The following is a 14,007-nucleotide window of genomic DNA, read 5'->3' on the forward strand; positions in this document are numbered from 1 at the left end:
CTGAAACCATCACTTTAAGGGCCTCAGCTGGCTTCTGCTGCTTTGTGTGTCTCAGTACATGCCAGTAAAAGATGAAATTGGTCTGGATCCCTCTAGAACAATAAACCATAAGCAAAGCATCTTAAGATGGTGGTAGGGAAAGGTACCAAGACTGGTAGAGGCAAGCTAGATTTCCTGGGAGATGCAGCACAAGTTAGAGAAGACCCAAACCCAAAGGTTCCACCAGCCTCTAGGACCTTGCAAGTTTTCAGGATTGGACTCATGAAGTCCTCTCTCTGAATGAGGTGTAAGTGCTGCATTGGAGTCAAGGAGAAGAATGAGACAAAAAGTGATCTAGGAGTCTGTCAGCATGTTAAAGGCACACCAATCTTGAGTTCATTCATAATACTTCTTCCTACATCATTAAAAACAGCTCACTTTTTTCCCCATGCTTCCTGTCTCTAGTAAGAGTATGCTTGATAACTTGACTGTATAAGGCAGGGGTTCCCAATCCTGTACTGGGGAACCCGAATTGGTAGGTTTTCAGGATATCCACAATAAATATACATGAGATAGATTTGCATACCAAGGAGGCAGTGTATGCAAATAGATCTCAGGGATACCTACTCCATCCTGCCATCGCCCCCCTCCATTCCTCCATTAGATATGGCAGGAAGGATGCCAACTCCCTCCTGCCATCAGGACCCCCTCCCACCGCCATTGGTCCGGTGCCCCCATACCTATAAGTTGGGAATAGGAGGGATGCTCAGTCCCTCCTGCTCCTCCGGCCTCCAGTGACACAATGCCGGCCTTATGCCCCGCCCAGTGCATCATGTGATGCATGGGAATGAGCTTAAGGCCCTGACTGGCTCAGACACCTCAGGCCCAAGGAAGGAGCCCGAGGCACCTGAGCCAATCATATGATATACCGGGACGGGGCCTAAGGCCAGCATTGCATCGCTGTAGGCCAGAGGAGCAGGAGGGACTGAGCACCCCTCCTGCTCTCAACTTACAGGTATTGGGGGGCTCAGGCTGATGGGGGGTCTGTGCCATTGCAAAAAATATGGAAAAATAACCCAGGCAGACCTGTCGGTAACACAGTTACCAACAGGTCTACAGCAGTCGGGTATTAGGACAGTAAAACCCGATTCAAAATAGCCAAGCAAATGTTAGTGAATCAATCACATGGCTATTTTACATGGGGTTTTACTAATTTGCATGGGTTGGATCGGATCGGATTGGACAATGGGGAAAAACCACAGTGGGCCGTTTAGTGAATCGGGTGAGTAGCCGTGATCGTCGCTAAACCTGTGAAAACAGGTATAGCGACGATCACTGTCTTCAGTGAATCGGGGCCATAGGCTGTATATACTATTGTGTAGTAAGGTTTTGAAGTGACCACCTGTTAATTGCCACAATTAACGTGCTGTAAGTGCAAAATATTAACTGTTAGGGATGTTCCCAGGATCTTCCCACACAATTAACACAAAGCCACTTACCATGCATTCCTACTGCTGAGAAAGCATTAACAGCTAAAGCACAGTAAATACCTTTGTAAATACTTAAGGTACAATTCCCATCAATTCACACCACTTCTTCACCCTTTCTCCATGGTGACGAGTCAAAACCACGCAAGACAATCGCGCGTGGACAATTGAGGGCGGGGGAAACACCCCCCATTACTGCGGAAACTGTAATTTTTCCCTAAAAAACGGGGGAAAAGGTTGTTTCCTCTATAATGGTGGAGTTCCCCCCAACACCCCCCCCCCCCCACGGGAGCACCAACAGTTCTAGGTAGAGTTGGGGGGGGTTCCCCCCCCAACACCCTCCCCCAACACACACACATCCTCGGACCACTGTAAAATAGTGTTTGAATCCAGCGCGCTGATGTCCTGTGTGCGATTGTCTGCCCTCAATTGTCCACGCGCGATTGTCTCGCGCAGTTTCTTATATGTATCTTTCGCCACCATAGCAGATTCATACAGTAGCTAGCAGTGCTGATAAACCATCACACTATTAACACGGGCCCATGCTAATATGGCTCAGGCTAATCCCTATGTTAAATACTTAGCTCACTTTAGTAAATAGAACCCAGTGTTGCCTGAGAGAGAGAGAGAGTCAGGGATGAGACACAGGGATGAGACTCATTTGTGCAGTGTGTGAACAAGGCAAAGAAAGGTACATGCCGTATATAATTAATTTGTGCATTTCTAAAACACTATACAACAGGTGAAGTCTCTTGAGTTCACCAGATTTTTTCAGTGTAGCTCCCCCATACAACTACAGTAATATCCAATATCTGAAAAGCACAGTGTGTTATGTGATTTTTCAATGCAGGCATTAATCAGTGTGTCATGTCAGATGTATAGCCAGACATCAGTCAGAACAGAACTATTGGAACATAAAATTACCATCTTGTTTTCTGATCCTAGCAATAGAGTTTGCCATTATCAAGGGGAACCAGGGTGATTCTGAAATGTATGCCCCAGAATAACAGACATGCATTATTTTACAAAGCTAATGACAGAACTATAGAAATACATAGTGTAAGGAAGGTGCAAAAAAAAAAAAAAAAAAAAATTACAAGTCTTTGCAATTAGTTATGGTAATTCATACTCTACTTTTGATAGCAATTTGTTCTATTTTTAACACTTTTTCATGCCTTGCTTATCTTCTTTCGCTACACTAAGAAAGAAAAAAAGCATCACAACAACATATAGTAATATTAAACATTTATGACAGATAGAGATCAAAATGACTCACTCAGCCTGCCAAGTTGCAATAGGTGTACTTGGTGTACCGTATTTTCACGCATATAACGCGCGCGTTATACGCGTTTTTACCTACCGCGCATACCCCTCGCGCGTTATATGCGTGAGCGCGGTATACAAAAGTTTTAAAACATAGTTCCCACCCCGCCCGACGCCCGATTCACCCCCCCCAGCAGGACCGCTCACAACCCCACCCCGAACGACCGCTCGCACGCGCTCCCACCCGCACCCACGATCGGAGCAAGAGGGAGCCCAAGCCCTCTTGCCCGGCCGACTCCCCGACGTCCGATACATCCCCCCCCCGGCAGGACCACTCGCACCCCCACCCCGAACGACCGCTCGCACGCGCTCCCACCCGCACCCGCATCCACGATCGGAGCAAGAGGGAGCCCAAGCCCTCTTGCCCGGCCGACTCCCCGACGTCCGATACATCCCCCCCCCCCGGCAGGACCACTCGCACCCCCACCCCGAAGGACCGCCGACTTCCCGACAATATCGGGCCAGAAGGGAGCCCAAACCCTCCTGGCCACGGCGACCCCCTAACCCCACCCCGCACTACATTACGGGCAGGAGGGATCCCAGGCCCTCCTGCCCTCGACACAAACCCCCCTCCCCCCCAACGACCGCCCCCCCCCAAGAACCTCCGATCGCCCCCCAGCCGACCCGCGATCCCCCTGGCGACCCCCACGACCCCCCCACCCCCCTTCCCCGTACCTTTGGTAGTTGGCCGGACAGACGGGAGCCAAACCCGCCTGTCCGGCAGGCAGCCAACGAAGGAATGAGGCCGGATTGGCCCATCCATCCTAAAGCTCCGCCTACTGGTGGGGCCTAAGGCGCGTGGGCCAATCAGAATAGGCCCTGGAGCCTTAGGTCCCACCTGGGGGCGCGGCCTGAGGCACATGGGCCCAACCCGACCATGTGCCTCAGGCCGCGCCCCCAGGTGGGACCTAAGGCTCCAGGGCCTATTCTGATTGGCCCACGCGCCTTAGGCCCCACCAGTAGGCGGAGCTTTAGGATGGATGGGCCAATCCGGCCTCATTCCTTCGTTGGCTGCCTGCCGGACAGGCGGGTTTGGCTCCCGTCTGTCCGGCCAACTACCAAAGGTACGGGGAAGGGGGGTGGGGGGGTCGTGGGGGTCGCCAGGGGGGTCGCGGGTCGGCTGGGGGAGCGGTCGGAGGTTCTTGGGGGGGCGGTCGTTGGGGGGGAGGGGGGTTTGCGTCGAGGGCAGGAGGGCCTGGGATCCCTCCTGCCCGTAATGTAGTGCGGGGTGGGGTTAGGGGGTCGCCGTGGCCAGGAGGGTTTGGGCTCCCTTCTGGCCCAACTACCAAAGGTACGGGGAAGGGGGGTGGGGGGGTCGTGGGGGTCGCCAGGGGGGGTCGCGGGTCGGCTGGGGGGGCGGTCGGAGGTTCTTGGGGGGGGGCAGTCGTTGGGGGAGGGGGGTTTGCGTCGAGGGCAGGAGGGCCTGGGATCCCTCCTGCCCGTAATGTAGTGCGGGGTGGGGTTAGGGGGTCGCCGTGGCCAGGAGGATTTGGGCTCCCTCCTGGCCCGATATTGTTGGGGAGTCGGCGGTCCTTCGGGGGGAGGGATGTACGGACGTCGGGGGGGGGGGGGGGCATCAGGCTTTCAGGATGGGGACAGACCTTCAAGGGGGGACAGTGCACGGAAGTCAGGGGGGGTGAACGGAGAGTCGGAAAGTCAGGGCGGGTGAAAGGAGCGTCGGGCAGCATGCGCGGTATACCCGTGAGCGCGGTATACCAAAGTTTTTGTACATATCATCGTGATTTCTGCGCGCTATACCCGTGTGCGCGTTTTATACGGGTGCGCGTTATTTGCGTGAAAATACGGTAATGTGCTTATAAATTCTCATTATATAATCTAACACCATTTCTCAACCTCTTAATTCTGTTCCTGTCTGCCCTAATCATCCCCAAAATGTGTTCCTGTGATAGCCTACAGCATAGGTTAGTAAGCTATCTCAAGCCTTGCCATCGTCAACGTTCATCCTTAAATGGCCGTAACTTAAGCAAGAGCCTTAGCCCTCTGTTCTGCATTACGGTAATCCCCATACCTACCAAGTTAATGAGACTATATTAAAAAGAAATACAGTTTCCCAGTACTTAGGCCTTTATTTTGATCGTATATTTAACTAAAAGCAACACTAATCTGTGTCCATTTCTTTGTTTGACAAGGTACCAGCAGTGCAGAAGTAAAAGAAAATCGACATGTTGGCAACTTGGAAGGCCGTGCTATGTCATCAAGTGACAGACCAAGAGGTGGTACATCTAGCATTAAACGGAAAAGGCCTTTGGAAGAAGGCAACAGTGGGCATTTCTGCAAACTACAACTCATCTGGAAGAAACTCTCATGGTCAGTAACACCAAAGAATGCCCTGGTCCAGCTGCATGAACTTAAGCCAGGCTTACAGTATAGAATGGTTTCCCAGACAGGTCCTGTACATGCCCCTGTCTTTGCAGTTGCTGTAGAAGTAAATGGGCTTTTATTTGAAGGTATAGGACCCACAAAAAAGAAAGCAAAAATGAGGGCAGCAGAGCTGGCTCTGAAGTCATTCGTTCAATTCCCAAATGCATGTCAGGCTCACTTTACCATGGGGAACTGCATTAACCCATCCACGGACTTTACATCCGACCAGGCGGACTTTCCAGATACTTTGTTCAAGGAGTTTGAACCATCTACACACAGCAAGAATTTCCCAGGCTATAACCCAGCTCATAATGAATTACTTTCTGCCACCTATCGACACGGGAGATTACTCTGCCACACGTTGGACTTAATGGACCACACTAAGCAAAACAAGCACAAGACGGCATCCCCAGCTGAGAATGAGAAGAACCCAGTGGTGTTGCTCAATGAGCTGCGGCCAGGACTGAGGTATGTCTGCCTTTCAGAGACTGCGCAGAAGCAGCACATCAAGAAATTTGTGATGGCACTCAGAGTGGACGGGAGAACATTTGAAGGCTCAGGACAGAGCAAGAAGCTGGCAAAAGCCCAGGCAGCACGGGCTGCACTGCAGGCCCTCTTTAACATTCGGCTGACCAGTCACATTTCCAGCAGGAGTAAATGTAACAGTATGCCACAGGTGAGAGTTCTCAGGTACACGTAGAGGCTGCCAAGATGTAAAAAAAAAGTGCTATGATTAATATCCTTGCTGTGCATTTCCTCATTTGTTTCTAGAAGTATTCCCTAACTCCAGGTAGCAAGTGATCCATTCCCCTCTTTCAAATGACATTATGCCTTAAGAGTTCAGCAGAGTTTCTTGTTGGAAAAAAATGATCAATGCTGCATCTCAACACCTATTGCTGTATTTCCCCCCCCCCCCCCCCTTTACATATAATGTAATACTTGTAAGAAGCACAGAGCTAAATATAAAAGGAGTCGGAGCACATGGAATCTCAATGATAAATGATGCAATTAACTAAATAACAAACGGAGTCATTTTTGTGATAATACAGAATGCATTGACAGTATGGAAAACACATATGCAGTGGAAGAAAGTACAGTATACGCACCTTATTTTGCCTCTAGTCTTTTTGAGGGGATTTCTTTCTTCGAATTGTAAAGATCTCAAATTCCAGACACATTTTTTTCTTATAGCCTCTGTTTTAATTCTATGCTAATTAAGGGGGTCCTTCTACTAAGCTGTGATTAAAAAGTGGCCTTAGTGCACCCTTATGTGGAATTTTTCCTCACACTAAGGCCTTTTTGGCTCTAGCCATAATATAGCCTATTTTGTATTTTTTTTTTCCTTTATTGTGTTAATGGTCATGCGCTAATATTGCCACAGGCACACAGTCATTAAAAAAATTACTGCATGACCACTTACCACCCCACCCCATCCCCATTTTGAAGGCAATAAGGGATCACATGGTATTCCTATGCTAACCAGTTAGTGTGCACTAATGTAGATGCGTTGTTTCATGCGGAAATGCTGGTTTTCTGCTCCTTGAACAGAAACTTAACCCAAAAAAACAAGGAAAAAGAGACTAGAATACAAAAATATTCCTCCTATAAACAACAATGGGAGATCACCATCAAGAATGAATGCCAAACATTAACAATAATAGTGAAATGTCCAGGGATGTTACACCTGTGAAAAAACCCTGTTGGGTTATATGCTCTCAACTCCATATTACAGGCTGGTCCTGATTGTGAGTTGTGTAAACTGAGGACCCATCACTTTATTTAATTAATTAATTTATTAATGCAAACATTTCATTATTATTGTTAATGTTTGGCATTCATTCATGATGGTGATCTCCCAGTGTATTGTTGTTTATAGGAGGCATATTTTTGTATTTGGTCAAATCGGGCACTCGGCACTTGTTGCTCTTCCCGCTGTTAATCACATCACAATAACTCAAGTGTTTGTCAACAAATGTGGAATTTATTTGGCCGCAGCCATAACTGCACAATACAACAGATCATCTATAGCAATCGGTTTTCTGCTCCTGACATGCTCGCTCAAAAACAAAAAAATACTAGCGAGGGAATGTCCACCGACCAATTAATTTGTGTTTCAGTGGCTAGCTGGGCATTTTCAGTGGCATTTAACTGATTATTGCCACAGGAAATGCCTGGGCAGCACCAAAAAATAAGCCAGCAGTGTTGAGGGTCTTCCAGGGGCATGATCACTTAAGTCCTGATATCTGGAATTTAAGTGGCCAGGCTTGACAGGCAAATAAGGCCGCATAAAAAGTAGGCATATCTTTGCCCGCTAAGCCATGGCTGATTATGTTTGAATACTGTCTTAACCAACAACACCACGACGAGCGGCACAATGTTCCCATGTCAGTATAAACCAGAAGACAAACAAGTGGGGTAAAGGAAATGTTTCCAAACCGAATCTTTACTATAAGTAAAGATTCAGTGCGGTAATAACAAAGACTCACTGACTCTTTTACAAAGCCGCACTAGTGGCTGCCGCGTGGCAACAGCCCCAAAGCCCTTTAAATCTCTATGGGCTTTGGGTCCGTTAGCGCAGGGCAGCCGCTAGCATGGCTTTGTAAAAGAGGCCGCCAACGCTGCAGGTGGTACCTTTTTTCAGGAGTCTAACAAACCAATCACATTTATTCAAAAATTCACCTATACAGGAGGAATCATAGAGGTAAAACACTTCCTTTATAAACATACAAGAAATGGATCTAACATCAAATATACGTAAAAACATGTAAATTAGAAAAGAACTAAAATAGCATAAATAAGAAATAGATTATATAAAAGCATAATACAATAGACAGTTAAAATAAAATACATAGGTCTAAAAACATAAAATAAAATTTCAGTACCGATATTCCTGCAGTGTTAAGTCTTTGTTATTATCATATTGAATCTTTACTTATAATAAAAATCCAGTTTGGAAACATCTTTTCCCCATTTGTTTGTCTTCTACTGTCTTAACCAGCCATGTGCTAGCCAACATTGGCAAACCCAGATATTCCAGGTCAGTCACTGGATATAACCCAGCATTGAATATTGGGCTGAACACCGGCAACGAGAGGTCAAAACACAGCCCACCACTGGCTGTATATCGGGCCCATAGTTTTTAGCATACAGTTAACACACACCTGAGCATGTCCTCTAGTACGGCATTTTAAGCTGTGTTTGGCCACATTAGTGCATAATGCAGTTTAGTAAAAGCACCCCTAAGACAGGCAGAACACTGAACCACTGTTTTAGAAATGTTGGAAGCAGCTTTATGACAGGGTGCCTAGGTGGAAAATCCAAAAAGCTGCCTATTTTATATAAAAGCAACATGGAGTAATTAGCAGCTGTGCAAAAATGCTCATGCACAAATTAACACCTGTTCCTAAGATGGAACAAATTTGTGCATATGTTCTATGGGGCTTATTTTTAAAAATGGAAAATGTCCATGGCATAAAGTGGAAGATGGTTGTTTGTCTCAGAAAAATATCCAAATCTTGATTTTCAAAATTCATATTTGGGACATTTTTCTCTGCAGTTCATATAAATTGCAAGGGTCATGTTGGAGGCATGTTTTGGGTGGAACTAGGACGGGCTTACAATTTGGATGTTATTCTACGATAATGGTAATAAACACACTCACAAGGTCATGTGGAAGGTATAGAGGCTACAACACGAGTCAGACAAAGCCCTCCCACCACCACAGCTGTGGTTTAAGGTGTTCAGGCGGAGAACCTCATCGACATAAAAACCTCCCAGAGGGCCAAATAGCTCTGTGTTGTGCAAAAAGTAGCAAAAATCAATAAATATATATCGCCAGGTGGTCACACTTATATGTATAATTTGACTCAAACTTATTTTTTTGTCTTCAGCTCGGTCGGAACACCAACGATGGCCAGCGTTTCACATAATGCTGCCTCAGGGTGTTCCCAGCGATCATGAGCTAAAATATAATAAAACAAAAGTAAAAAAGGTCAAAATGTGTTAAAGTAATACCACTCAAAATTTATCATATGCACAAACTAAACATACCTCGCAAAGCGGGACACAAAAACACATTATTTCTTGAATGGGAATAAAACCCTTGAGTTCTGCACGAAATGTTAATTTAGGGTAAAATATATGAAGAAAAATGAATCTTTAGGGGTACAATGAAGCTGATATTCAGATCATGGGAGACAGTATGACTACCTTCCACTGCTTGATAGCAGCATTTCGGGTGGTCTAGCGGCGTGTGAACAAAACCAAGGGACTGTAGCCTTGAGGAAACCCTCTAAGGGTGAAACATGTCGGTATACCGTACTTGTCCCTTACCACCACCACCGAAAGTTAAGTACAGTAGCAATTATGCTTTATTAACTTTATAACTTTATATACTGAAGGTTGAAGTTATATACAAAAACACACATAAAGAATAATATTAGGAGTGACCTGGTGAGGATTCAATGTGTAAATCCAGGTGTTATGAAAAGATATTGAACACATGGTGGCATTTCTGAGGGTCTGTACAAGAACATTTCTTGATAGAAGGTGTTTTAAGGGTGTCCAGAAGGAGGTCATCCTTTAATGCATGTTTACCGTCTACTGTCAGCAGTGAACACAGATATTCAATGCTGGGACTGTATCTAGCTACTGGCATCAAATTTCCTCATTCAGTGTTGCAGTGTTTGACCCAGCTGGCCAAGATGATATTCATAGGCTAGCCAGCTAAAGCCTAGTAGCCAAAGATAGGCTTGTTTTTTAAATGAGTATATGAGGCCACTAGACAACCTGCTGAAAATCGTTCATTAGCTGGCTTAATGCTGCTGAATATCAGGCAGACTATGGTCTCCTTTTACAAAGGTGCGCTAGTGTTTTTAGCGCACGAACAAGATTAGCACGCGCTATAGAGCGCGCTAGCTGAAAAATTACCGCACGCAAAAAAAAGGAGGCAGTAGCAGCTACCGTGCGCAGCATTTTAGTGCGCGCTAAAACCACTAGCACGCCGTTGTAAAAGGAGCCCTGTGTTTAATGTGATAAAATAAATACACTTCTCCCTCCGTATTCGCTACGATAGGGGATTAACAGAACCGCAAATACAGAAAAACCGCAAATAACTTTTTCATATGTTATTCGCTCTTTTCTATTAAAAACCATTGTGAATATGATGAAACCATGAATAACATGGTGGGAGACCTGGCCTGTACCTGAAGGAGAGGCAAAACATGGTGAAGAAAGTGCTGGAAATCAGTGATTTTCTCTGTAAATGCTTGAAATCAGCAATTTGTCTATGCAAGCTGATGTAATTTGGGGAGAGGAGCCAGCAAGCTAAAAACCGTGAATAATCGAAACCGCAATTGCTGAAACCGCGAATACGGAGGGAGAAGTGTAGAAGCAATTTTTCACATGTAGGGATGTGTATAGAAAAATCTTTGGTTAATTTTTGGGTCACTCACAGACTTTTTTTTCCATTATTCAGACATTTTTTCAGTTCTTTCTGTGCATTCATTGCAAAAACTTTTTTTATTACATGAACTAGAATATTTTAACATGTTAGTTAACCTAACATGTTAATTCATAGGTTAATGCATAGTAACACAATTTAGCACACACATGTTAATGAAACTAATATTTGTGTATCTGTATATGTTCTGTTGTGTTGATGCAAGCTGCCAGTCATAGCTCACAATTCTTTCGTATTTTCTATGATATATGCAAATTACCTATCCAGACACTCGGAAAGATCAAATAAAATATTTTGCTTTATTGCATGCTGAATATGGGTCAGGCAAAGCAGATAATCACAGCAATCAGATACAGCTGTCAGTGATCAGATAAGGCTCTACTGTAGTCTGCATGTATTCAGATGCTGGTCAGAGCAGGCAGAAGAGAAATGACATTTACGCTGAAGTCATGAATCCTCTTTGTATGTGAGCAGGTGTCCTTCCTACAACAATATTAAAAGAGATTTAAACAGACAGAAGAGCCTTCTGATAGTTTAAATTGCTTGTGCCTGCCTAGCTGCTGATATTCAGTGGCACTTAAATAGACAGTGCCACTGAATATTGGCATTCACTGGCCATGTCTCAAGTGGGCAGGACAGAGGCATTACAGGTGATGGAGCCAGAAGTTATACAGGTACTGGCAATATTCAATGCTGGCATCCACATGTAGCTAACCAGGCATGTAGGGCCTCTTAAAAAGCAGTCCTAACTTTGCCTAGTTAATTGTGCGGTTGCCAGCCCTGGATATCAGTCAGTGCCAGCATAATATGAAGGTAATGGCCTACAATGTACATTGTCCTGCCCTCCCTCCCACCCTCTGATTCATATAACCCCCCCCCCCCCAAACATATTATGCAATCCTTCTCTGATCCCTCCAACATAAGCCAAAATCCTGTTCCCAACCCCCCTTGACACAAAGACCAACTCCCCAGGTCCCTACCCTTCAACCAGTTAAAGGAAGCCTGCCCCAGACCTGTTCCATGGTGGATCAGTGGGGCTCTGGTACCATGAGACCCCCCCACTAGAGTGAAACAGCAGCCATTTTTATTACGGAGCCACTAGAGGCAGGAATTAGTAGGGTTCACTTCTGTCCCCATTGCCTGACTGGACTTGTCCGATGCTGGACATATCTGAGCACTGAATATTTGAGATCTAATTCTGCCTGCGATAAAACTATATAACACAATTTTTGTTCCTGGGCAGTAAGTGTAATTTCCTAATTGTTCATGCCTATAAAGTATAGAAAATGTCTGTTATTTCCATAAAACTTTGCTTTTGTGGCCAGGATAATCAAATTTTGCAATTTACCTATTTAAAACTTGAAAATGCCAAATTTTCATCTTTCCATTCTTATAAAATCATAAAAAGCAACAAATGAATCACAATTAACATGTATTTATATTGAAGTTCTACAAAAATGACCACATAAGATTTAGAAGTAAGTAGTTTTATGAGATTTGCAATTATATTTTAAGTCACTTTCATGAATCAACCCTCCGATGTAGTCACCAATCATGTTCTCATTATATTGTCCTTGGTAGCACCATTCAAAGTTCAGTATATCCTGGTGAAAGAGCTCACTTTGCTCCTCTGAGTATGATCCCATGTTTTCCTTAAATGTCTCAAGATGAGCATCAGGGACATGGACTTTGAGAGACATCCTATAGCCCATTTTACTGTAATTCTTCACCAGATTCTCAACCAACTCCACATAATTTTTAACCTTGTCATTGCCCAGGAAGCCCCAAACTACTGTGACAAAGCTATTCCAAGCTGGTTTATCCTTCCTAGTTAGCTTCCTGGTAAATTCTTGAATGTTTCGATCATGTCCCTTGTCAATCTCCTCTTTTTGAGGGAGAAGAGGCCCAGTTTCTCTAATCTTTCACTGTACAGCAACTCCTCCACCTCCTTAACCATTTTAGTCGCTCTTCTCTGGACCCTTTTGAGTAGTACCGTGTCCTTCTTCATGTATGGCAACCAGTGCTGGACGCAGTACTCCAGGTGAGGGCGCACCATGGCCCGGTACAGTGGCATGATAACTTCTCTGATCTATTCGGGATCCTCTTCTTTATCATTCCTAGCATTCTGTTCGCCCTTTTCGCCGCCATTGCGCATTACATGGACGGCTTCATCGACTTGTTGATCAGAACTCCCAAGTCTCTTTCCTGGCAGGTGTCTCCAAGTACCATTCCGGAAATCCTGTATTCGTGCATGAGATTTTTGTTACTGACATGCATCACTTTACACTTATCCACGTTGAACCTCATCTGCCATGTCGATGCCCATTTCTCGAGCCGATTATGTCATGTTGCTGATCTTTACAATCCCGCTGTGTCTTCACTACTCTGAATAACTTTATATCGTCCGCAAATTTAATCATCTCACTTGTACCAATGTCCAGATCGTTTAAACACATGTTGAAGAGCACAGGTCTAAGCACTGAACCCTGCAGCACCCCACTGGTGACGCTCTTCCAGTCTGAGTATTGTCCATTTACCCCCCACTCTCTGTTTCCTATGCTCCAGCCAGTTTTTAATCCACGTGAGTATTTCACCCTCGATTCCATGGCTTGCAATTTTCTGAAGTAGTCGTTCATGTGGAACTTTGTTGAACGCCTTCTGAAAATCCAGATATACAATGTCAACCGGGGTCAGACTCGCCGGTCTGTAGTTTCCTAGGTCCCCCCTCAAACCTTTTTTGAAGATCAACGTATCATTCACCACCTTCCAGTCCTCCAGAATCTTTCCCAATTTGATCCACAGGTTGGCTACTAGTTGAAGCAGTCCAACTATAGTCCCTTTCAGTTCCTTGATGACCCTCAGGTGGATGCCATCTGGTCCCAGGGATTTATCGCTTTTAAGGCTATCTATCTGTCTGCATACCTCTTCTAGACTGACCATCAACCCTGTTAGCTTCCCGTCTTCATTTCCATCATATAGCCTGATGAGTTCCTGTATGCTGTGTATATCCTCTTCGGTAAATACAGACGCAAAAAATGTGTTCAGTTTGTTGGCATTTGCTTTGTCCTCCTTTAGCACTCCCTTCATTCCATAGTCATCCAATGGTCCCACTGCTGCCTTCGCGGGTCGTTTCCCCTTAATATATCGAAAGAACGGCTTGAAGTTTTTCGCCTCCTTGGCTATTTTTTCCTCGTAGTCTCTTTTGGCCCCCTTTGCCGCCTTATGGCACTTGCGTTGATGTTGTCTGTGCTTATTTGCCTCAAACAGATTAGGGAAGATATCTTGAAGGTACTTGAAGGCTGTCAACTCTTTACCTAGAGCTCTGACAAATTGTTTCATTAAGCCCAATTTGATGTGCAGTGGTGACATCAGCAC

The 14,007-nt window shown here is 45.2% G+C and overlaps 1 protein-coding gene across 1 annotated transcript in view; it reads left to right on the forward strand.

The window, feature by feature from the left end:
- The window catches only part of LOC117354292 (double-stranded RNA-specific editase B2-like), a 708,392-nt gene that overhangs the window by 691,246 nt on the left and 3,139 nt on the right, over positions 1-14,007 (forward strand). Inside the window, exon 3 of the mRNA XM_033931535.1 lies at positions 4,940-5,847. Within this exon, the coding sequence (XP_033787426.1) occupies positions 4,940-5,847 (908 nt within the window). The remainder of the gene's footprint in view (positions 1-4,939; positions 5,848-14,007) is intronic.

This window comes from Geotrypetes seraphini, chromosome 2, assembly GCF_902459505.1.
Source record: "Geotrypetes seraphini chromosome 2, aGeoSer1.1, whole genome shotgun sequence".
In the NCBI taxonomy this organism is placed as follows: Eukaryota; Metazoa; Chordata; class Amphibia; order Gymnophiona; family Dermophiidae; genus Geotrypetes; species Geotrypetes seraphini.